Source organism: Crinia signifera, chromosome 1 (genome assembly GCF_055691185.1).
Source record: "Crinia signifera chromosome 1, ASM5569118v1, whole genome shotgun sequence".
Classification (NCBI taxonomy): domain Eukaryota; kingdom Metazoa; phylum Chordata; class Amphibia; order Anura; family Myobatrachidae; genus Crinia; species Crinia signifera.
In genome coordinates, this window is record NC_139217.1 from 400,095,050 (window position 1) to 400,119,093 (window position 24,044).

General features: G+C 45.0%; 1 protein-coding gene across 2 annotated transcripts in view; it reads left to right on the plus strand.

Moving 5' to 3' along the window:
• The window catches only part of EPB41L4A (erythrocyte membrane protein band 4.1 like 4A), a 223,892-nt gene that overhangs the window by 89,933 nt on the left and 109,915 nt on the right, over positions 1-24,044 (plus strand). For both annotated transcript variants that reach the window (XM_083151665.1, XM_083151666.1), the window contains one exon: positions 10,727-10,847. In XM_083151665.1, coding sequence (XP_083007791.1) covers positions 10,727-10,847 — 121 coding nt within the window. The remainder of the gene's footprint in view (positions 1-10,726; positions 10,848-24,044) is intronic.

A 24,044-nucleotide genomic window follows, 5' to 3' on the forward strand; every position in this document is an offset into this window, starting at 1 on the left:
GTGGCTGCCAATTATAAAATAAGTATAAACAGAAGCAAATCCTGTCTTTACCAAATAACTGACCCTAAGAATCGCATATAAACCCAATCTAATAAATACAAATTTGGCCTAGGGGTGCCGTGAAAATGTTTTTGATACTCTAGGGTGCCGTGAATCAAAAAAGATTGGGAACCCCTGGCTTAACTGAAGAATGGGCTGCTTTCTCTACATGTATTATTATTTACTTATCGGCGAATACATAAATATAAGTGTAAAAAGAAGTATATACACATACTTATATTCCCAAGATTCCTGTTTCTTTCTAATTGAACACCAGACAGAACAGGAATATCCTTTGGCCATGATCAGCTGGAGAACGCTGGGCGTTTCCATGGGTGCTACCCTTTGCCCCACCCCATATCACCTGCCCGCACTGCTACTGTAGGTGCGAACCTGATGACAAAACTAGCTAACTAGTAGTTCGCCGTGCCCGCTCGCTGCCCTGCGCGAAGACACAGATGAGCGAGGCAATTACAATAACCCCCAGAGTTTCAGGCTATGCAGAGCTGTGTGCAAACATGTTTTTTGCTTCAGGGACAGGTCTGCTGCAAGTGAGCACTTATAATGGTGATGGCTATGAAACCAAGCACATGGATAGGGGTCCTCCAGCCACAGAGATCTGTACAACTATACAGATGGATAGAGTCCTTTATTTCCATGCATCTGCCCCATATTCCTATCTTTACCTCTGGTTAGAGGACACTGGTTCAGTTTTGTTTATATATGCACCAATATGTAAAAATATTACAAACTGAGGGCACCTGACAGCGACGGTTCCCCTGGAACATTGAATACGGTGAGCGGCCGCCGCAGGGGTTAAACAGCGAGGGTCGCTTGTTTTTGGCAATCCCCGCCATTTAACCCCCTCGCCGGCCGCATTGAATACTGCCCTATCTCTTCTAGATGTACATTATAACTGGTACCCACCAAAAGGTAACGTTCTGGTCATGCGGTTTCTTTCAAATATTTCTTATGCACTTATTATTATTATTATTATTATTACTATTATATGTTATACATATTGTTTTGATAAGATTGCAGAATCTGCAAGTCTCTCTCTCCCCTATTGATCTTCATGCATTGGGGTTTTGGTGTCTAAATGAATATTCTTGCTCATAGTGTAACTGCAGTGTCTGTAATAATATTTATAGTCCGGTATTAATTTGTCTGTCCATTTTCACGCTATTCTCTCATTGTACAGAGCAATCATTCACCTTATCAGCAACTTTTGCACTACACCTTTTTTGCGAAATCCTATACACCAGTGGTTCTCAATCTCGGTACTCAAGGATCCCCATCAGTGCACGTTTCCCAGGTCACCCGGCAGGTGCACAGCTGCACTCATTATTCACTGGCACATTTTAAAAGATCACAGGTGGAGATAATTATTTCACCTTTGATTCTGTGTGGAGACCTGGAAAACGTGCACTGATGGGGGTCCTCGCGGACCGAGGTTGAGAACCACTGCTATACACCATGTCCTAATTAGTCTCCCTACCAAATGTAGGGACAGTCTGTTAGTCAAATAAAGCTACAGCCTGCTGTGAATCAGCAATGTTTACAGATTAAATTAGTTTTACCTGTGACACAACCACTTTCTAGGAGATCACTTAAGTATTGGTACAGGTGATGCTCCCAAGCATACAGAATAATGGGATCTAATACAAAACATTATTCAGAAACATTTGTCCAAGTTTGCTGCATATTCATAGCCCATTTCATGAGACCAAATATGTCCTTGAGTATGTGGGCAACTGGATCCATTGTAATTAAGGACACACCCAGGTAAAAATATCACCATAATATTTGGGCTTCAGGCCTAATTCAGCATGAGTTGTAGCTTTGTGAGAAATGCAAAACGACATATCCTTCCACTAGCATGCTGGGGATACCCAGCACAAGACAAGTCCGCCCTGCATGCTGGTCACTCTTGGCAATGCGATTACAAGATTGCGAATGCAGACGCTGGACCGCCATGTTTTGGGACTTAACAACTTAATATGACATCATGCAGCTGCTGCCCCCACCAAACGGTCTGGACAACAAAGGCATGTCTCTCCCCCCCCCCAACACCGTGTCTCCACTCTCCTAATGCACTGTTGACACCCCCCATTTGCACTTAGACTACTGCAGTCACAATTTCCGGGGTGTGAGTAATTTTATTATTGCGCATGACCTCAGTAGTTTTCACGCATGCGCAGATGTGCAGAATTTTACGATTTCCGCCCCTTTTTTGTGGTGCTTACTGAATTAGCTTCTTCATTCTCTCAGCTCTCTGATGCAGCAAATAGGAGCTATATGAAGTGGTGCAAGTAGGTCACATCAACAAAGTCTCCAATCACTGGGATTGCAGCTTTTAATTGGTCCTCATGCTTTCACATCCTGCGGTAGCCATTTTAAAATGGTGAACTTGTAGGTGTTCTACAACCAAATGGAGTTCAATGAAAACCTTGCTACTATTTATTATGCCACCTAAGTGGAATAATATAGCAGGCGCTTTGAGGTGAGTGGTTTGGCAAGCTGCTACCACTGTGGGGAGGTCAGCCCCCAAAAAAGAGACAAGAAGCAAACAGTAGAGTGGTGGAGCGCTCTGATAGAACAATATGACCAATTGGGTATTACAAACTAATTTATTACTGATAAAAAGATTATTGTGATGTTTCACATAAAAAAGCAATTGTATACAATCAACAACGTATTAATAAGGCTAAAATACAGCCTAATACAATAAACACTGATACTCAGTATGTGGTGTACAGCCTGATAATTGCATGAAATTGGGGTATCAATAAAACATTAGACAGTTTTTCTCACTTGTTCCAAAGGTTAACTCCCAGATGGAAATATGGATATGTTCCCAGTTGGATGTGGGGAGAGCTGGAATGGCGGGTGTCCATAAACCTGACCGGAGGAAATAGAGCCTGATCCTGATTTTTTGTATGGATACTGGTCTCAGTCCTTGGTTAGAGGGCTCCGGTGATTCTCAGGTGGTGGTGTCCAGTTTTGAGTAGCCCAGGTGGAAAGGCTTTTGGGGAGGGAAAATGGAGGGGAGTTGGTCCAAGTGAAGTAGTCTCTGTCTGGAGTCCCAAATGAGTCAGAGCTGTAACACCTTGCCTGACGCGTTATGTTACTTTGATAAAGTTACCTTTGGGTAACGAAACGCGTCAATTGTTACAGCTCTGTTACAGCTCTGACTCATTTGGGACTCCAGACAGAGACTACCTCACTTGGACCAACTCCCCTCCATTTTCCCTCCCCAAAAGCCTTTCCACCTGGGCTACTCAAAACTGGACATCATCAAGGGACACCACCACCTGAGAATCACCGGAGCCCTCTAACCAAGGACTGAGACCAGTATCCCTACAAAAAATCAGGATCAGGCTCTATTTCCTCCGGTCAGGTTTATGGACACCCGCCATTCCAGCTCTCCCCACATCCAATTGGGAACATATCCATATTTTCATCTGGGAGTTAACCTTTGGAACAAGTGAGAAAACCTGTCTAATGTTTTACTGATACCCCAATTTCATGCAATTATCAGGCTGTACACCACATACTGAGTATCAGTGTTTATTGTATTAGGCTGTATTTTAGCCTTATTCATACGTTGTTGATTGTATACAATTGCTTTTCAATGAAAACCTACTTTGGCTATTTCAGTAAAACTAACAAGTGTGAATGCTGTGTGAGTGCGGATTTAAGCAATCTATTATCTGTGCATGCTTAAATGTCATATTTACAAAATGTTGTGTGTGTTCCGTTGTTCAGTGATAAGGCCATTTATTCTCTCCAGAATTCTGTCACCTTGTAAAAGCCTGACAATAGCATATTTCCATCTATACCAATACACTTGATTATATTTTTGAGGATTATTATGATGGATTGAACTACAGTTTTCCTGTATTGCTAAGCCCCAAACACACAAGAGGACATAGTAAAAGCTGTCACTCAGAAAGGACTTTCTAAGCGATATCTTTTACTGTATATTTTAGTGGTTACACTCAATGGGCTTTACTCTGGATTACTCCATCGGGCGCAAATTCGCAAAGGAGACAATTGTTTTGTGCATTCGCAGCTGCATTTCTACGCATGTGCATAAACTGTGAGCGTGCGAACTCGGCGCTTAATCTCGTCGCGGATTGCATGCTCCCTGCTTTGCGAGTGGTGGGTGGAGAGGGGTGTCTGGTGCTGGCTTGGAGCATTAGCATATGCATACACCCAGCGTTTCATGGGCATTCACAAGAAAACGCTGGCGTACATATGGTAATGCGGTCGTGATGCACGTGCGGCGGGCAGTCAGCTGACATAACCGGATGTCAGCTGCCCGCCCATATCACTGCATTTCTTCTTTTATATGTACGAGGGGTCTGGACCACCCGTACATATGCGTGTGCCTTTCCCATCATTCAATGGTTGGTGACCATCGAAAGATGGGGGAGGTTCCCACTGGCATGCGAATGGTTGTTTATGTAAAACATCTATTCGCGTGCCGGTCGAACAAACCTGGCATATGAATGAGGGCGGGCATACCACCATTCGCTGAGCGGAATCTGGATGACTCGCAAGGGTGCAAATTCTAGTGAGTCAATCAGAATAAGGCCTATGGGTGCTTTCGCAGATCAGTAATGACTCTCCCTCTCGGCTGAACATTCAGGTCAATTTGGCTATATAGCCAATGACCCGAACGTTCAGCAGTTCCCAGCGATGCCACTGAACGATATCATGCACTGTTAATTATATCATCCAATGCCTGTTTTGGGTAGTGTGTATGAGGCTTTAGTTTACATAAACACACTGTACATTGTAAAGCATATTGTACAATGGGTTATTATTATTGTTGTAATGGCACCAGTGCACCTAATGATATTTACCTTCCTCCTCCACCACCCAAAATGACAACAAAATTATAAGTACACCAAAACAAATAGTAATAATAATGAAAGACTTGTATATGAGATGGTTAAATGCATTTAAAAAAGTTTTTGAATGACAAATCATTTTAGTTTGAATTTGCCCTTCTGTATTATTAACATCATATGCACAAACTGTTCCTAGCAATACCACAGAAAGAAACTCTCAGGCCGAAAAAATCTTGAATAAATAATTTTGTGTGGCAGAGACAGAGGGTGACATTTAATAGGAAAGTGAGATATTTGGTAAGAAATCTCCAAATTTTTTGGTACTTATGTAGTATCTGGGCTGCCGATTTTGTGATTGTACGCCTTACCTTAAGGCATACAATCAGATGCGATGCGATGCGATTCAATGCGATTTTGCATAGGATTCAATGTTAAGAAGGTCCTGTTCATTTCCCCACTATCCAAGTGGGCATAGAGTTGATTTTATATAGTGTGGCGAGCGCAGCGAGCCACCGTGCCCGAAGCGTGGCGAGCGAAGCGTGCCCCGCGAGGGGACGCATATTTCTTAAAAAGTATTCTGTGTCCCCTCGCGGGGCTCGCTACGCTCGCCACGCTTCGGGCTCGGTGGCTCGCTACGCTCGCCACAGGTTTATATCCAACTCCATGCCCACTTGGATAGTGGGGAAAGGAAAAGGACCCCTTTTTCCCATTGAATTCTATGTTAAAATGGACTCAGACCATTTTAACATTGAATCCTATGGAAAAATCTTGACCATCGCATCGCATACGATTTGGTCGCATGCGATGCGATGCGATGCGATCAGATCCGATTTCTAAATCGGACGCCCAGATACTACATAAGTACCAATTTTTTTAAAGCGGCAATCCTTTACACTTCAAAATCAAACTGGTTTTGCAGTGCGCATGAGAGTAATGAGGAGGATCCAGACCAGGTTTTGGAGCAGAAGCAGATGCAAAATTGTGTAATAAGCAGCACCTGTGATCTCCTGATATAAGTGTTTCCAGGGCAAAGGGGAAATGCTCTTGATGTTGTATTAGCTGGCCAAGCGTTAGGCCAGGGTGTGGGCTATGGTAGGGACCACTGGAACATTTGCAAGAGTATTTTATATGCTGTAATTACCTATATGCGGATTCCTGTAACTACGCTTGCCTGTGGAAATGGTCTGGTATGCTGTGACCTGCTTTACAAAATAAAGACCAAATACTTAATTTAATTCTCCCTGTGTATGTGATACTTTTCACAGTTGCACCAGTAAAATTAAACTTGCACTAAATCTTTTGATCAAGATTAACTTTAACAGAGATGCCACACAGCTTGCCATCTGTGCATGAGGACAGTGGCGGTACTTGTGGGTGGTGAACCCAGTTGCAAGAATGTTATTTGGGCCCCCTCCTTCACCCCAACCAACGTTCACAATGTGCAACACAGCAGTGGGTGACAGGGAGAGGCAGCAGTGGGCCCCTTAGTCCTCCTTAGCCCTAGTGCACTGTACCTGCTGCACCAATGGCGGTTCTGCCTCTGCATGAGAACCTATTGCAGTATATGCCACTCCTATTTATATAGTCACAGTTGTCCTTTGGGGTTTACCAGCACTTCATGGATGTAATGATGGTTATGAGGGGGGGTGGTATGGGCACTTGTAAAAATGTTACTTTGATTTAATATTTATATTGCTCATAAATGATCCTTAGATCCTGTATATCTGTAAACTGTGGAAAGTAACAGGAGGTAATTAACATTTTGAATTAACATTATCAGATTCAACAATAGCCCACAAATTCCAGATTAATATATTTTCCCTATACTTGAATGCACATGTACTGTAGGAATTCAGGCGGCATCAGTAGCAAGATGGCCGTTGTAGCTGTAGCTGTAGCTTTGGAGCACTGTATGGAGGAGCATTTAGTATTTTTTTATTTTACTACATTGTCAACCATACATGCCATTATTTTATATTATGTGGATTACAACTTATTTTTGGCATTAGTAAACCATTCTAAAAAGTCCATGATATATGTCATTGTAAGCAACAGTCCTTTTAAATGTTCATTTTAAAATGAATTCAAATACAATATTACTAGTGAGGGTTATTTACGAACAGAAGTGCCAATATGCAAGGACCCATAATAGTGAATATATATTAGCGTACATTCACTTGCCTGCACAAGTCTATTGATTGATTTGTTGCTATGGGTCTCTGCAAACATGCACCTTTGCACTTTGTTAGTGAGCCACCCACTAATACATCCCAGTATTTACATCTTCTCAATGTCCCTGGTGACAATGACATTCTTTCTCTGCTGTATTGTTTGTTGGTGAAAGTGTATAATATACAGTCTAATCCTTTCCTAGCACATTATAGACTTGCCGGATGGATGAAGGCAACTGAATGTGAGGAATTTCAATGAGGTTAGCACTGTCCTGCATCAGATAACCAATACCGACAGATTTATAAAGGCAAACCCCCCCCACACGCACGCACACACACACACACACACACACACACACACACACACACACACACACACACACACACACACACACACATAATACATTTGTGTTAAAAGAGTCTGGGCCAAAGAATCTGCACAGAAGAAAACAAACAAATACATATAAGCAGCCATTTTATGTGGAATCTGATTTATCTTTTTTATTTCTTGGCCGTTATTGTGATGTCCTTTCCCAAAGAAAGGCCATATGGTGCCTTAGCTTAAAAAGGATGATTCTTCAATAGAAGATTCAGCAAGCCGAAAGTTCCTGTTTACTCCTTTGCTGAAAGACTCCGGTCTGATAACATTCTGAGTTCAGCTCTCTATAATGGAAAAGCATTTCTAGAAAATAAATAAAGAACTTTTAAGCTGTTTTTCTATCACCCACAAACAACCTTGAAGTGCATCTCCGCCAAACAAATGCTAAAATGTCAGTCCTCAAGATTACTTAAAATCTAGCCGAGGAGATAAATAAATATTTCCTTCTGTTAATCTATATTTCTCTGTGTATACTTAGTTTGTGTCATTCCAGGAACGAATGATAAGCATGGGTATTGTAACTTCTAGCAGCCCAACAAAATGCCTGTATCCTTCCTGCAAAATCTTCTTTACAGTTGGTCTGATTTTATAAAGGAAAGGCCCTTTGTCTGACTATGGGGCCCAATTCAGCTTGGATCGCCTATAATAAGCTGCTCGCAGCAGTTTAACATATGTGATCCTTAAGCAATGCAAATGCAGGAGCAGGTGCATACCACCCCCTACCTACATTTGTGATTGCATCGAACTGCGATGCGATCGCAGATCAAGAGGAACATTGCAACCATCGGTCGCAAGTGTCCCTCTGTGACTGCAGCCTCAGTAAGTCTTACCATACTCAGGCTTGCGGTCACAGGCCAGCTTGTGAAGCAGAGAAGATTGCGCCGCAGTCCTTGGCCTGGCCACTCCTGGAATATGGCGAAGACATGCTCCCGTTTCTAGAAATGCTGGCCACCCCTGTGATCGGCTCTGACTGTCACAGGCAGAGGCGTTCAGTGTTCTGCATTCTGATTGCAGGACCCAAACATCAAGTATAATGTGGACTGGATCGCACCTGAATTAGCCCTATAGGGTAAATAGAATATGGTTCTGCAGTTGGGAGCCATGCAGGATACTGTCTAATGCTGGGAGTTTCCCTCTGCTGGGAAACCCCTGAGGCCGTCCTCTACTGAAGCTCACCCATTGGTAAAGTGTAATGTTAGCATTAACAGGACTGGCAGTGGACAAGTAGTTTTATGTTGCAATTCTTTATATTTCTGCCTAGAAAGAAGGCACCTACCTACAGTTCCTATACCTGGGCTTCCTAGAAGGGACATTAGGATAATTGCTTGCACCCCCCCCCCCCCCCCCTGCAGTATGGCTTCAGGTACCCTGTAAGCAGAAAAAGGGTTCTGCCAGGGCAGTACCAAGCCACACCCTCAGCCCTACGCCCTGGACAGAGCCCAGGCCGCAACCCCAGCAGCAGCGCAGGTCACACATGCTTGTTACTGCCATGAATGTTGTGGACATCTTTTGTGTTTTATAGCTTTATTTAAAATTGGACAAGGTCTGCCTAGATATGTGCATCTCCCCTAATGTGTACCTATAAGACAATAAAATGTGGGGTAAAACCTGGTGTCCACCATCTCGCCACTGGGGAGTTTCTCTGTGAGGATGGTTTCCAAAAATGCTCCTAAAAATTCTCTACTTCTTTATTTATTTTTCAAGACTTGTGCGCCACTTAACTGGACATAGCAGTCAGTGCACCTAATATGTACTTTACAAGATGCCCAATCTCTCCGACCAACTCCTCCAATCAGGTGCGGCAGTATTCCTCTCTGTAAATGCTGTGACCTTGCTATGCAAGCCTGGTAGTTTCCACAGAAATGTTGATGAACTTATTGGATTCAGGGCCCAGACTTGATTGTATGGCTGTGAATTCAGACAGCGGCCAATTATCGATACACTGCACATGCGTATGGCCCGTAGAATGCCTGTGCTAGGCCATCCTGCAATGAAGTCCTACTTTTTCTATATGCATGCCGTTCACAAGGTGATTGACAGAAAGTAGGTGTCTGGGAAAACGCTGGGAGTGTCTGGGACAATGCTAGGCAGGCCTGAGCATGTGTGACGTCCGCACCAGTCTGAATATGCTTTTATACATCGCACCCTGTGTGAGTCTCGGGCTACGCGGCAACTGCAATGAGTTGTGGCCAGTGTAAAAGTCATTCAATGGTGATCCTGTTACAATAAGCATTGGACATATTCACACGGCTGCGAATGGATATGTAGCCATAGGTGGCCAGTGGCTTAACCAAACGTTGACTGCTGCAAATTCACGGTGTGATCAGGTCTGAATCAGGCCCTCGTAACGCATTGCACCTCCAGCAGGTTCATGCTGTTCTAAGCTTAGAAATCTATCTTAGCATTTCTTACATACAAAATCTATATTATGGGCCTAATCATGTTTGCCTGCAATGGCCAATGTTCCAGCAATTGAACGATTATCGTCAGACTGTGCATGTTCTGCAGTCACAATACACATGCACTGAGATGTTCTGCAGTCATAATACACATGCGCCGAGATGTTCTGCAGTCATAATACACATGCGCCGAGATGCTGCTGCGATTCCACTTGTAATGATTATTTAATGGAAAAATTGATTTCACAGGAAGTGACTGTTTGGAGGTGATAATAGGAAGTGTATAGGGAGTGGTTTGTGGCGTGACTCGGCTGCTGCCATCAGCTGCAAGCTAGCAAAAGCAAGCCACCTGCACCGCTACTGTTGTGTCCAGTCTGTGCAGCCAGAGACCAACCCTCAGACACAATGTTCCTCATTATTCAGATTCAGATTAGTTTATTGTCATTGCCCCTTGACAGGACAACAAAATGAAGTTTTAACATCTGACCGTACATTATTGTGTATAGGCTGAGAATATGAATGCAGCTTCTATGACTTTGGTGGATGTTTCTTTTCATTTCTGGGTGAGAACTTCACTTGCCAACATTAGAAGCTCCGTAGCCTAAAAAAAATCTCAATTGCATTTGTGTAGAAACATGATTTAGGCCCTATTTACCAAGCAGAGGAAAAACATAAACTCTATGAAATAGGATGCTTATAAAGACACAGCACAAGTGCTATAAGCCCATGTAATGGCTGGCAGGGTGTTTCGATTTGGAAAACTGGCCTCATAACTGTACAACATAAGGAAAAGTTTTGATAACAGATTGTTAGTGATTTACTAATGTCATGAAAGTTGAAAAGTATTTAGAAAATAATCCTAACTTCTGTCTGTTCCAGCGGAACTCGGTGACTACGATCCATATAAAAACATAGCCGGTTATGTGTCGGAGTATCGCTTTGTACCTGACCAGAAGGAAGAGCTGGAAGAGGCCATTGAGCGAATACATAAAACACTAATGTAAGCATTTAAACATCTCATTGTTATGCATTGTGGTGCATGGTGATCAGAAAGCTTCATGTGATTAAGATATAAGTAATTGAATCATGACAATCAGACTACAAAGAATAAACTCACAGTGATGGCAAGAGAGTAATTAAAGTATAACGTGGAATTATACTGAAAGCAAATTAAAGCTGGGTCATTAATGAGCATCCATGAGCTTGTCTATACGTTGTTCCATACTATTGTATTTTCACATATATTCAAATACATTGTAAAACCAGTGGGCATTTACATTTGTTATTCTCTTTGTATATACTGTAGATGTATATAGAATCATGTAAGCTCTGCATCACATCACACTGCACCTACACCTTTCACTGCCTTAGTAGCTTCTGCGTAACCTTGGCATTCTGGTCTAGGATTGGCCTACATTATGGTTCTCACAAAAACACTTTAGTCTTTGGGATTTTATTGGGCTTTAGCAGTCATGTATATAAAACATGTTAATGTGTTGACACAAGTTTATTAGGAGGGAAGGTCATTACCTCCCCCATGCTCGCCACATGTAGTGGATAAACACAGCAGGATTTATTTTAGGTTGGAATTTATTCAAATTTTCAGTTACTTATCCCTAGTCTTCAACTTCCAGCAAGCCTCTACTACTAGTATCCACAGTCAGTGCAGGATGATTTGTATTCAGCACCCCCCTGTATAGCTGTCATTTGAGAATACAGTAACACAAATTTTTAAAAATACACAAACCAACAGCGTTTCCACCTATTACTAATATTGGGCTAACTCTCTGCATGTATCCTTTTTGCTCCACATTTTTGGGTTGTCTCACAAACTACCTGAAAGCCAAGGACATTTTCATGTTGGTAAGGAGGGTGTGAACATTGTAACCAATTGTTTCCAATTGGTCCTCACACTCACAGGACCACTACACAGCCATTTTGAAATCGTGGAATTAAATGTTCTGTGATTATGTGGTAATGCAAGGCATAGAAGACCGTACAACTGAAATAATATTTAAGTAAAACTAGCCAAGCAATTCAAAAGAAAACAGAGCACATTCTTAGTCATTGTCAATTCATCATTCAACCTTTTGTTACCAGGAAAATGCAGACCTCCATTCTGAGGGCCGAATTCAGTTAGCGAGGTTCATTAGGCAGGCTTATTCATCTGCCTGGGCTATTTAACTATACCGTGCAGGCTGCAGTCATTGGGGTGTATTCAATGCTTTCTGCAAGCTGTGACAGCGAGCAGTGCTGTCTGCCTGCTGTCACAGCTCGCAGGTATTCAACTGAGCCCCTGCACACGTCGAGGGGGAAGCGGCTTATGTGGCTGCTAAAACAGCGAGGCTCGTGGCTAAATGCAGTGGGCTCCTGCATTAGCCACCAGCTTTGATGTTTGGGGGAATCCTCGCTGTCCTCTGGCAGCAAGGATTTCCCAGGCGCTTTGAATAGGGTGATCGGCCAGCGCGGGGGTAAACGGCCGATTAAGCCCCTCGCCGGCCACATTTGAATACACCCCATTATGTATTACTGTTTGAATCTGAGCAGGCTCAAACAGACGTCTGTATTTACTGCCCTGATGGCGGGTACTGCAAAGCTGTTTATCCGTAATGCCAAAAAATTATATTGGATTCTATGGGTTTAAGTGTGATAGAAGATAATTTACTGTGAGAGAAAATAGCTGTAATTGAATAGCCCTTGGTGTAAAGGCCCATACACTGGGTTACTTTGTACTGAAAGCAGCTCAGTTTTGGCTTTTGAGCTGCTTTCAGTTTAAAAGCCGCCCAGTGTGTATGCGCGGCAGCAATGAGCAGTGAGCCTCTTACCTGCTGGTATTACCAGCAGATTAGTGAGGGGGTGGATGGCCTTCCATTGTGTCATGCTATGAAAAGTTGTCCACCCCTGGGAAACTCGCTCAGAAGGGCAATTTGCAGCCCAGTGATTTTCCCCATCATCGCTGTCCATACACACTGGGCAAAATCACCACAAATGTATGGACCTTAAAAGCCTACCACTCTTTAGTGCTGCTGTTAATTGAATTTGGTCCAACGAATCTGGTCTGTTTTAGTCATACTTCATCCAGACTGAAATTACTGAATGATTTCCTATAATAAGTCATTCATTGGTAATAACAAATTGTTAATGTTTAAAGACTGTCATTGTTTATATCTCTGCTGCCTACAGTGTATCCAGTGCTTGCAGATTTATTGTCACATTTCTGAGTGATATGATTGTGTTAGGCTGGTGTGATGCTGACTAATCGCTGCCACTGTTAGAAGTTTAAACAGGCAGAATTGGATGGCTGACATATTATCCATGATTGCCTGTAGCTATGTGCTCACCTCAAAGTCACCTTTTTTCTTTGATGTTTATTCACCTTGGGATAGAGTACAGTATATCACAGTTATGCTTTTCTTATTACTGCTGACAATATCTAATTTGATGAACGTCCATGTTCTGTCTTAACCTAGAAGACAGGGCAGTGAGTCTCACATTGGGTGCCCTGGGATGTCACCAGGCTCTTACAGGGTTGCCTCAGGTTGGTGGTCCGGGGTTAGGGGTAAAGGCCCATGCACACTTTTTGGTGTTTTGAGCTACTTTCAGCTCAATATCTGCTAGTGTGCATGTCAGGGCGATGAGCACTGATGTTAAAAATCGATGGAATGGGTGAAAATCAATTAGTGTGAACGCACTGATCAATTTTCTGGCCAGCGATTTTCACCTTATTGTTCCTCATACTGTACATTCTGGGCAAAAAACGCACCTTCAGGTTAAATACTTACCACGATCTGTCCAAATTACGATCCTTTGGGATGGAGACTGACAGATTTCGATACCATCTTATTCATACCATTCAGATATTGGGCCTAATTCAGACTTGATTCAATTCTCCCTCAAGCAAGACTTTGCTTGAGGGCATATTTGTTCTCAAAATGAGGAAAGCCATGTGCACTGCAGGTGGGGCAGATGTAACATGTGTAGACAGAGTTATATCTGGGTGAGGTGTGTTCAAACTGAAATCTAAATTTCAGTGTGTAAAAATAAAGCAGACAAAAACACAATAACACACCCAAATCTAACTCTCCTCGCACGTTACCTCGGCCCCGCCTGCAGCAGATACAGGCCCTTATTCAGATCTGATTGCAGTACAAATTTGTTCTCAAAATGGGCAAAACCATGTGCACTGCAGGTGGGGCAGATGTAACATGTATAGAGAGAGTTAGATTTTGTTTCTGTGCAGGGTAAATACTGGCTGCATTATTTTACACTGCAATTTAGATGTCAGTTTCAACACACCCCACCTAACTTAAACTTTCTCTGCACATGTTACATCTGCCCCACCTGCAGTGCACATGGTTTTGCTCATTTTGACAACAAATTTGTCCTGCGATCATGTTTGAATTAGGCCCATTGTTACCAGAACTGAAGCACTACTAATTATTTTTTCCTATGGAATCAGCATTACAGTGCCTACATGTGAACTACCATCTGATTGTGGAAGCCTCCTAGTATGAATGAGGCTTCAGTTAAATTATGTTAGCAGGGGGTTGTGGGAATGATGTGCACTAACATGGCAGAGCTGATAGCCACAATACTGCCTTGGCACTAACCTTCACAGCATAAGCCCTTTATTATTGATAATGTGCACATGTTACATCTGCCCCACCTGCAGTGCACATGGTTTTGGCCATTTTGAGAACAAATTTGTACTGCAATCAGATCTGAATAAGGGCCTGTATCTGCTGCATTAGAGGGTTAACTTGTTACTTAATTTAAAGGTAATCAAACTGTTCTTTTTGGAGATTATAGGGGATATTAGGACTGATACGAAGATTTAAATAGACACATATTATGAAGATTCTGTAGAAACTCTGCACATATATCCAGCACAATACTTTAGTTTTGTAGATTTCTGAGTGTTTTTGTTTTGACATGATTTGCAGGTCCTCCAGCAATACAGGGTGTGACTAACAGCTAACACACTGCAGTGCATACTAATGACTCGTCCCCTCTGACCTTCCATAGATCACCTTCTCATGGAAAATGGAAAACTTTTCACTGCATTCAAATATTCAGATCGGATCTGTGATTGTTGCAGCACTTGAAGACTAGACATAACACTTTAACCCCCTTAAACCAAAATCCTTCTTAAAAAAAGATTCTTATGGGCTATTTCACACACTCCGGCTCGTGCCGGATGGCGAAATCCCGCACGGCCAAAAGCCGTGCCATGCAAAGTAATTGTCAGTGGACACTATTGTATCCATTCACACGGTACGGCCATGGCCCAGCTGTCCGGTTGCAGCCGGATCCCACCACTGGAAGGGACGGCTGCCGGGCTGTGGCCATCCCCTCCATTCTAAACTTCTTAGATGAGGCATGGCTTCCGGGCTGTGCGGGATTTCGTGGATCACCCCCCCTTGCGGGGTCGCTGCGCTCACCATGCAGCTGGCCCGGTGCCTCGCTACGCTCGGCACGCTAATTTATTCTCCCTCCAGGGGTGTCATGGACACCCACGGAGGGAGAAAGTGTTGGGATTTCGGCGGTCGGGATTCCGGCGTGGGGATTCTGAACGCCGGGATCCCGACCGCCGGGATTTTAACTGCATTCCATCTGCAGCGCCCAATTTCAGAGTACATGAAAGAATAAACAAAACAGGAAACAGTGATTTTTACAGTTGACGGCACTAAATGACAAATACATGATACATAAACATAGCTGCACCAGCAGATGACACTGAGATGAGTATCAGGGGGACAGAAAACCCCTCTCTCACTTAAACCATATTTGATGGCACTAAATATGGTTTAAGTGAGAAGGAAAAGCACGTAATAGTAATAAAGAGGGCCCTGCTTGTGAGAGCTTACATTCTAATGTAGATGGGCAGACAGACATGGGTGATACACATAGGGTAGATATACATGTGTATGCATCTCTCCATGCTCTCATTCTACATGGCCTTTGTTCGATAGCCTCATTGTTAGAAAGCTATTCCAATTTAAAATAAGTGGAATTCTGACTGATAAACACAAGACGTGTGCAGATACATACTCTGAGCTATGGAGCATTCCCAGTGCTACAAATTTCATCTGCCAAAAGGTCTTCGGTGCATCTCTGAAACTGTTATTATAGCAGTGGTCTTGTGTAAGTAGACGCCTCCTGACGGTGATCTGCTGCTTTGTTTGAAGAAGTAGCATCAGATCTGTCAGGACCGATGGGGTTTGTGGAGCCGAAACTGGACCTTGGCTTAGTGCAGATGCAGGTTTAGAAGGCTGGAAGATGACTAGATTTATGTACCAAGATTTACTAACCAAGACGAGTATTCGGTGGATTTTGAAGACCCGAAATGGAGGTTTGGAGTCTAAACTCGCCAATGATCTTCTGCTGAGCATCTGTTGAGAAGGTTGCAGCCCTCCGCATGCATCACTGGATACTATCACTGGATACTACCTATTACTTGTGACTGAGTAACTGAAACATAGATGTACTGGATAGGACGCTGTCGTAGGAAGTGTTTAAGCTAGCGTCGGACTGGCTGGGACACTGGCTACAGATATGGTGACCTCTGGATGAGGGGCTGACACAGAGCCATTGATGATCGAACTAGTTTTAAGAGCTGGAGATAGAATCAGTGAATGGTCAGGGATACTGGATCGGATGGAACAAGAGAATTCTCAGACTGGACTGGAATTACTGATGATGAACTGGAAAAATGAACTGGACCGGATATTACTGATGATGGAAATCAAATTGGAGAACTTACCAGACAGGCTGGACTGGATATTGGTGACGGTGGAAACAACCGTCAAATTACCAGATGAGCTGGACCGGATTTTGATAATGAAGTAAACCACTAACAAATGACTGCTGATCCACAGTAAGGAGCTCAGAGCACACATACACAGTGGGACTGTAAATAATGTTGCACTAGCAAATCTTGGACCATCCCCTAAATACCAAATTCTGTCTGCTGATTGGCTTCTGCAGCCAGGAGGGTGGAAACCAGTATGATTGGCCTGAAGTCAGTCAGATGACTCCAGGCAACATGGTGGCTCCCAGCAGTGGTGCCCATCGAGAGGGACCAAATTGGCAGGAAACAGACAGGAGCAGCAGATAGTGCCAACTCCCAGCCCGCCTGTCGTGACCACCAGCCCCTCCACGAGAGAACCGTGGAAGGGCTGCAACAGTAAGCTTAAGCACTTCTGCTGCACCTTCTGCAGAACCTGACAAGATAAGTCTGCGTATACATCGCTCGTCTGAGTAACAGTCAATTTTTTGGACAGAACCATGCACAGATCTTGCACCGGCTGCAGAAGCGATCTGTTGGATCACATCCGAGCCAGGCAGGCTTGGCTGGGATCGCATTTGATGTATGACAAAGCCCTGCATACGATATATTGCATGTGATCCTGCTACCCAGGAAGGTCTTGGGAGTCTCAAGGGGGGGTTGTATGGGAGGGGAGAGTGTATGGGGATTTAGTACTACATTCCAGTAAAATAATCTCTTACATACAGCACCTTTCATAGAGTTTAGGTTGCATTGTGGACATACAAACGTGTCAAATCATTTCAGTTGCGGCACCTAAGCTATGTGCATTGTCTGCACATTGCAGGGTCAGCACTAGAACAGCATCCCCCAGTAGCAGGGAACGCCTTCATTCATTTGTTCAATTTTTTTTTTCTTCTGGTTTACACTATGATTGTGTGTTTCTTGGCACTCAACCTTTATGTCATCCGCAGGCTGCAATAAATTTCCATTTCATTTCCCAACATGTCCAGTCAGCAGTGTGTTCTGTTTGAAGCGGATAGCTGTATTGTAGGAGGAAATGGGTTTTTATAAAGATTTCTGTGGTAAAATCCACCCGCTGCAGAACATTTTCCTTTCAGCTGTAGAATGTAAATGCAGACAGAATAATATTTAGTTTTATTTTCCCATTTACTGTCCTACAGCAGATCAAATAAGTTATATATTTCATTAGAATGCATTTAGTATTCTCATGGTACACTGCTAAATAATACAGATAAAATGTTTAGTAACAAAAAATATATTATTCGCTGGGTGCGTTTTATTTAATTTTACACACACTTCGCTTCATATATATTTCATGCAGCTCTTTCCCCCTAAGGTATGGATTATTTATGGTGTATGCACGAATCTCTCAGTTGTAAATTCCATGAGTTCAGGAGTTTATTTAAGTTTAAAGTATGAAAAGGCTTTTGCACTTGATTCTCCTGAAGGTCACTGATTCCATATTGAGATGTATTATTGCTTTTTTTTCCCTGTGTAAACTTTAGTTGCTTCATTCAATCGCAATGGGGCCGATTCAGTCCCGTTTGTTGGGTCCAAATTCTACCCCGATGTTCAGGGTTTGCGCATGTGCGATTATGCACATTGTGCAAACCCCAGGAGTTAACCGCTTCGACGAGTTTCACACTCGCTGAGCTGTTCGCTTCAGGGGTGGGCAGGGGTCGGCAGTAGGGGAACGCCCAGTGTTTTTTGGGCGTCCCCATAAAAATGCTGACCATTCCCCTGAGAACGCAGACGTGGTGATGCCTGCCTGGGGAGGCGTTAAATGATGGATATCGGCCAGAATAAAAGCCAGTCTAGACTGACTTTTTTATTGCCGAAGGGAAGAAAATCCCCCATATTTATGGAATCAGGACCGGACCAAGAGCCCAAGGGCAATTTCCCTGTACTGCATCAGTCAGTCTGCAGGCCAGGAGAAGTCACCCCGGGAACGGGGCTTAAAGCCGAGTACACATTAGACAATATCTTAATTGTATTTCACAATAATGACAAGTCATTATGACAAATTCTAACAATCCTCCAGTGTGTACTCATTGCTAGTTGTTGTCGGCATTGGCAAGTGTGTAAAACTGCCCAAAGATAGGTGTGCCAAGCTGAGGCATCACATTCAAAAATACTTGAGGCTGTAATTGCTGCCAAAGGTGAATCAACAAAGTATTGATCAAAGGCTGTTAATGTAAATGTTATTTCTTAGTTTTTTATTTTGGTACTCTTTACTTAGTTGGGCGCCCATCGCGGTGATCGCGGGCATCGCGGGCAGTACATTAACGGCCGCGACGCGATGCCCGCGATCACCGCGATTTCCCATAGGGTTCAATGTTAAATTTAGTGCTGCCCGCGATTTTACATTCAATGCTTCAATGGCCGCGATTTGGCCATAGGAATCAATGTTAAATGGGCTACAGAGCCCAAATAGGCACAATTAACACTTAAATGTCCCCCCAAATTTGTAACGCCACCCCACGATCCACGCCAACCCGAAGCGTGGCGAGCGCAGCGAGCCCGCGAGGGGCGGCGTGACGCGTCCTCCGACCTTTTCATACCCCCACTATCCACGTCGGCATGGAGTTGAGAATAGAATAGTGTGGCGAGCGCAGCGAGCCACCGAGCCCGAAGCGTGGCGAGCGTAGCGAGCCCCGCAAGGGGACGTGGATACCTGTGAAGCCCGCGTAGGGCCACGTTTACCTGTGAAGGTATCCGCGTCCGCTCGCCACGCTTCGGGCTCGGTGGCTCGCTGCGCTCGCCACACTATTCTATTCTCAACTCCACGCCGACGTGGATAGTGGGGGTATGAAAAGGTCGGAGGACGCGTACCGCCGCCCCTCGCGGGCTCGCTGCGCTCGCCACGCTTCGGGTTGGCGTGGATCGTGGGGTGGCGTAACAAATTTGGGGGGACATTTAAGTGTTAATTGTGCCTATTTGGGCTCTGTAGCCCATTTAACATTGATTCCTATGGCCAAATCGCGGCCATTGAAGCATTGAATGTAAAATCGCGGGCAGCACTAAATTTAACATTGAACCCCATGGGAAATCGCGGTGATCGCGGGCATCGCGTCGCGGCCGTTAATGTACTGGCCGCGATGCCCGCGATCACCGCGATTTCTTTACTCACGACGCCCGCGATGGAGATCGTGGGCGCCCAACTAAGTAAAGAGTACCTTTATTTTTAATAACTGTGAACAAATCTCCAAAAAACTCTTTTTTTTCTCACATTGGGCGAGATTCACCAAACTAAAAATGCCGTAAAAACCCTGTTTTCGGGGTTTTTACCGCATTTTCATATCCAGCAAAGCCCCACTGTCGGGGCTTCGCTGCGGGAGGTTATGCCAGTTCTATATGGCGTAACCCCATGGAAGCCTATGGGCTTCCCTTCGCATCCCCCGCCGCCCCATGCGCCCCCCCCCCCCCCCCCCCCGCCGATTTGCGACGCACCCCCCTCACCTGTGTCCGGGCAGCCTCCTGCTGTGCTGCCCGGACCGGTGATCTCCTCCTCCCTGCACAGTTGAGTTAATAATCGCATATGTTACTGCATATGCGATTATTAACAATGTGAATGCCGGCTATGTGCACCAGGGGTTATTAGAGAATCCCACCCATTGTCATTATGGGGTATTGTGTGTAGAATTTTGAGGGGAAAAATGAATTTGTTACATTTTGGAATAAGGCTTTAACATGACACAATGTAGAAAAAGTGAAGCGCTATGAATACTTTCCAGATGGACTATATGCATACCTCCCAACCATTAAAATTATGGAGTGACTACTGTATCACCCACAGGCCGATGCGTCCTGCATGTGAGAGGGGTTGGCAGGTTACTTTTTGTCATCAATCTGTAAAGGCATCTACAGTAAATAGAGAGAGCTGCTATGGGAAAGCCCTGTGCAAGTCCCAGATATAATGTGTAATAGAAGCGTCATACAGGTACCTCACCCCCAATGTGATGAACAGTGGGGAGCAATATGCAAGTCCCAGAACATAGACCACTTACCACAAACCATCTCCACCCTGACAATAACCACTCGCAACTTACCCCGGGCAGATGTAAACCACCTGTCACGGCTAAAGGGCTGGATGGAGTCGTGCGGTGCACAGGAACCGGAGACGGACCAGGAGGAGTAGGATTGAAACGTGCAGGTTTAATAACTGATTTCATAAATGATAAACCTCACTCAAATACTTCTTTAAGTGACAGTTGGAATAAATTAAATAGAGTCCAGCACAATACTAATAACGGGCAGGGAAATCTGGAAACGTATACTTGGGGAGCCAGAGTACATAGATGAGGATCCGGAAGGAGGTTGATTTGATGACAGAAGAAATGGATCCGGATGACTGAAAGATGATGGAATGAATGAGTTGTATGAAGGAGGACAGCGGAAAGCTGTGCAGGGTAATTCTGGGACACAAGCAGGAACAAGCACTAGGTAGGACTTGCAGCATTGGTGTCAGGAGAAAACTTCCTTGTAGCAAGATGCAGGGAGCAAGGCACCAGAGTCAGGAGAGAAAGAGCCAGGATCCGGGAATCAGCTAGGAGTTGTGAATGACTCCAAAGACTCATTGCACTGACACTGAACAGCCTAGGCAGATCCCCTATATCCCCAGGGGATGGCTGCCATTGGCTGTCAGCACAGGATGAGGAGGGAACCTCCACTCTGGGCCAATCTGTCTCCTGCCCTCAACCAAGATGGCGACGCCGGCCTCCCGGCACCACTACTGCTGCCATCCCTACCCAGAGCTGCCGCTACCCGCACACCGCAGACCGGAGCCTGCACACGCTAGCCGGCGGCAGGCGCGGACGGGTGAGTACTGTACCCGCCGCGCTCCGTCGCGGCTACGTGTGACAGTACCCCCCCTTTTCAGGGTGACCCCAGGGCGCCTATGGGCCTTGTGCGGATTTCTCTGGAGAAATTGCTTTACCAGTTTTGGAGCGTGCAAATCAATGGAATCCACCCAAGAGTTCTCTTCGGGACCAAACCCAACCCATTCCACCAGATACTGGGTACGAGAATTGCGGCAGCGAGAGTCTATAATGCGTCTTACCTCGAATTCAGCCCCACTTTCGGAGTTAATCTTGGGCGGTTTGGGAATCTTCTTTTGATAAGAGTTCAACCTTAAAGGCTTGAGGAGGGACACATGGAAGGAATTCGAAATCCTTAGGGAAGGAGGAAGTTGAAGTCTATAAGCGACAGGATTAATGACTTGGATGATAGGGTATGGCCCAATGAACCGGGGAGCCAGCTTCATAGAGGGCAGACGGAGGCGTATATGGCGGGTAGACAGCCATACCCGGTCTCCGACTTTCAATCTGGGCGCTGCCCTTCTTTTCCTGTCTGCCATCCTCTTGTATCGGGCGGAAGATTTAAGAAGAGCGGTGTGGACATCCGACCAGATTTTAGCAAAGCGTTGTAATGAAGTGGTTGCTGCAGGAACTTCGGAAGAGGATAATTCTGAGAAATCCGGAGATCGTGGATGTTTGCCGAATACTGTAAAGAAGGGGGTGGTTCCGGAGGAAGAGTGATAGGAGTTGTTATGCATATATTCTGCCCACGGGAGAAGATCCACCCAGTCATCTTGGGACGACGAGACAAACAGTCGGATAAAGGCCTCCAAGTCTTGATTCACCCGTTCTGTCTGGCCATTGGTCTGGGGATGAAAGGCAGTGGAAAACTTGAGTTTGACCTGTACCGCGGCACAGAGAGCTCTCCAGAACTTTGCAACGAACTGTACTCCGCGGTCGGATACAATCTCTTTGGGCAGTCCGTGAAGTTTAAAAATGGTTGAGATAAATAGCTGAGCCAGTACTGGAGCAGAGGGGAGACCTTTTAGTGGGAAAAAATGGACCATTTTCGAGAATCGGTCGACCACTACCCAGATTGCGGTATGACCTTTTGAGGGAGGTAGTTCGCAAATGAAGTCCATTGACAGATGGGTCCATGGTTCTGTGGGAATGGTTAGAGGGCGGAGAGGACCAGCGGGAGTTGTTCTGGGCACCTTATGCTGAGCACATCTTACACAAGAAGCGACGAAGTTGGTTACGTCGTGGCGGATGGTTGGCCACCAATAAGAACGTGACAGGAACATCAAGGTCTTTTGTGCTCCTGCGTGCCCTGCGAAGCGGGAAGAATGTGCCCATGACAATATTTTCTTGCGGAGTTCGGGGGGAACGAACGTTTTACCTGGAGGAGGAGATGGCTGTACGGTTACTTGGGCGAAGACCAGCGGATCGAGGATTGGACGAGGAGGTGTCTCTAGGTCAGAGGTCGTCTCAAAGGAGCGGGATAGAGCGTCTGCCTTAGTATTCGTGGTTCCAGGTCGGAATTTAATTTGGAAGTCAAAGCGTTCAAAAAACATGGCCCAACGGGCTTGGCGGGCAGTAAGGCACTGAGCCTGTTTAAGAAAGGACAGATTTTTGTGGTCTGAATACACGGTGATCTTATGCCGTGCCCCCTCCAGAAGGTATCGCCACTCCTCTAACGCAGTTTTGACTGCAAGCAACTCCTGTTCCCCGATGGGGTAATTCTTCTCTGCCGGGAGGAATTTTTTGGAGAGGAAGGCACAAGGGTGTAATTCTTGATCCTCACCTTTTTGTGACAAGATGGCCCCGATCCCTTCCGAGGATGCGTCCACCTCGAGAATGAAGGGCCTGTCGAGGTCTGGTTGGAGGAGGATTGGTGCCGTTATGAATGCTCTCTTTAACTGCTGGAAGGCAGAGGATGCTTCTGGCGACCATCGGCTTGGATCAGCTCCCTTGCAAGTGAGAGCAGTGAGGGGAGCAGCGATAGTAGAGAAGTTCCGGATAAATCGCCGGTAATAGTTTGAGAACCCTAGGAATCTCTGAATTCCTTTGAGTGTTGTGGGGGCTGCCCAGTCTTGGATGGCTCTCACCTTCTCTGGGTCCATTTCTATCCCAGTGGCGGAGAGAATGTGACCCAAGAATGGAATGGACGTGACCTCAAAAACGCACTTCTCCAACTTGCAGAACAGTTGATTTTGGCGAAGACGTCGTAGGACTTCGGACACTGTCTGTCTGTGAAGTTGAAGATTTGGAGAGAAGATGAGTATATCGTCTAGATAGACTACGATGGAGTGGTACAGCAAGTCCCGAAAGATATCATTTACAAACTGTTGGAAGACGGCGGGGGCGTTACAAAGGCCGAAGGGCATCACCAGGTATTCATAGTGGCCGTCGCGCGTGTTAAAAGCCGTCTTCCACTCGTCACCTGGACGGATCCGGATCAAATTGTAGGCCCCTCGCAGGTCCAATTTAGTAAAGATTGCTGCCCCTCTGATCTTGTCGAATAGTTCTGCGATAAGGGGTAAGGGATAGCGGTTTTTAATGGTGATGTCGTTCAGGCCCCTATAGTCGATACATGGCCGAAGACCGCCAT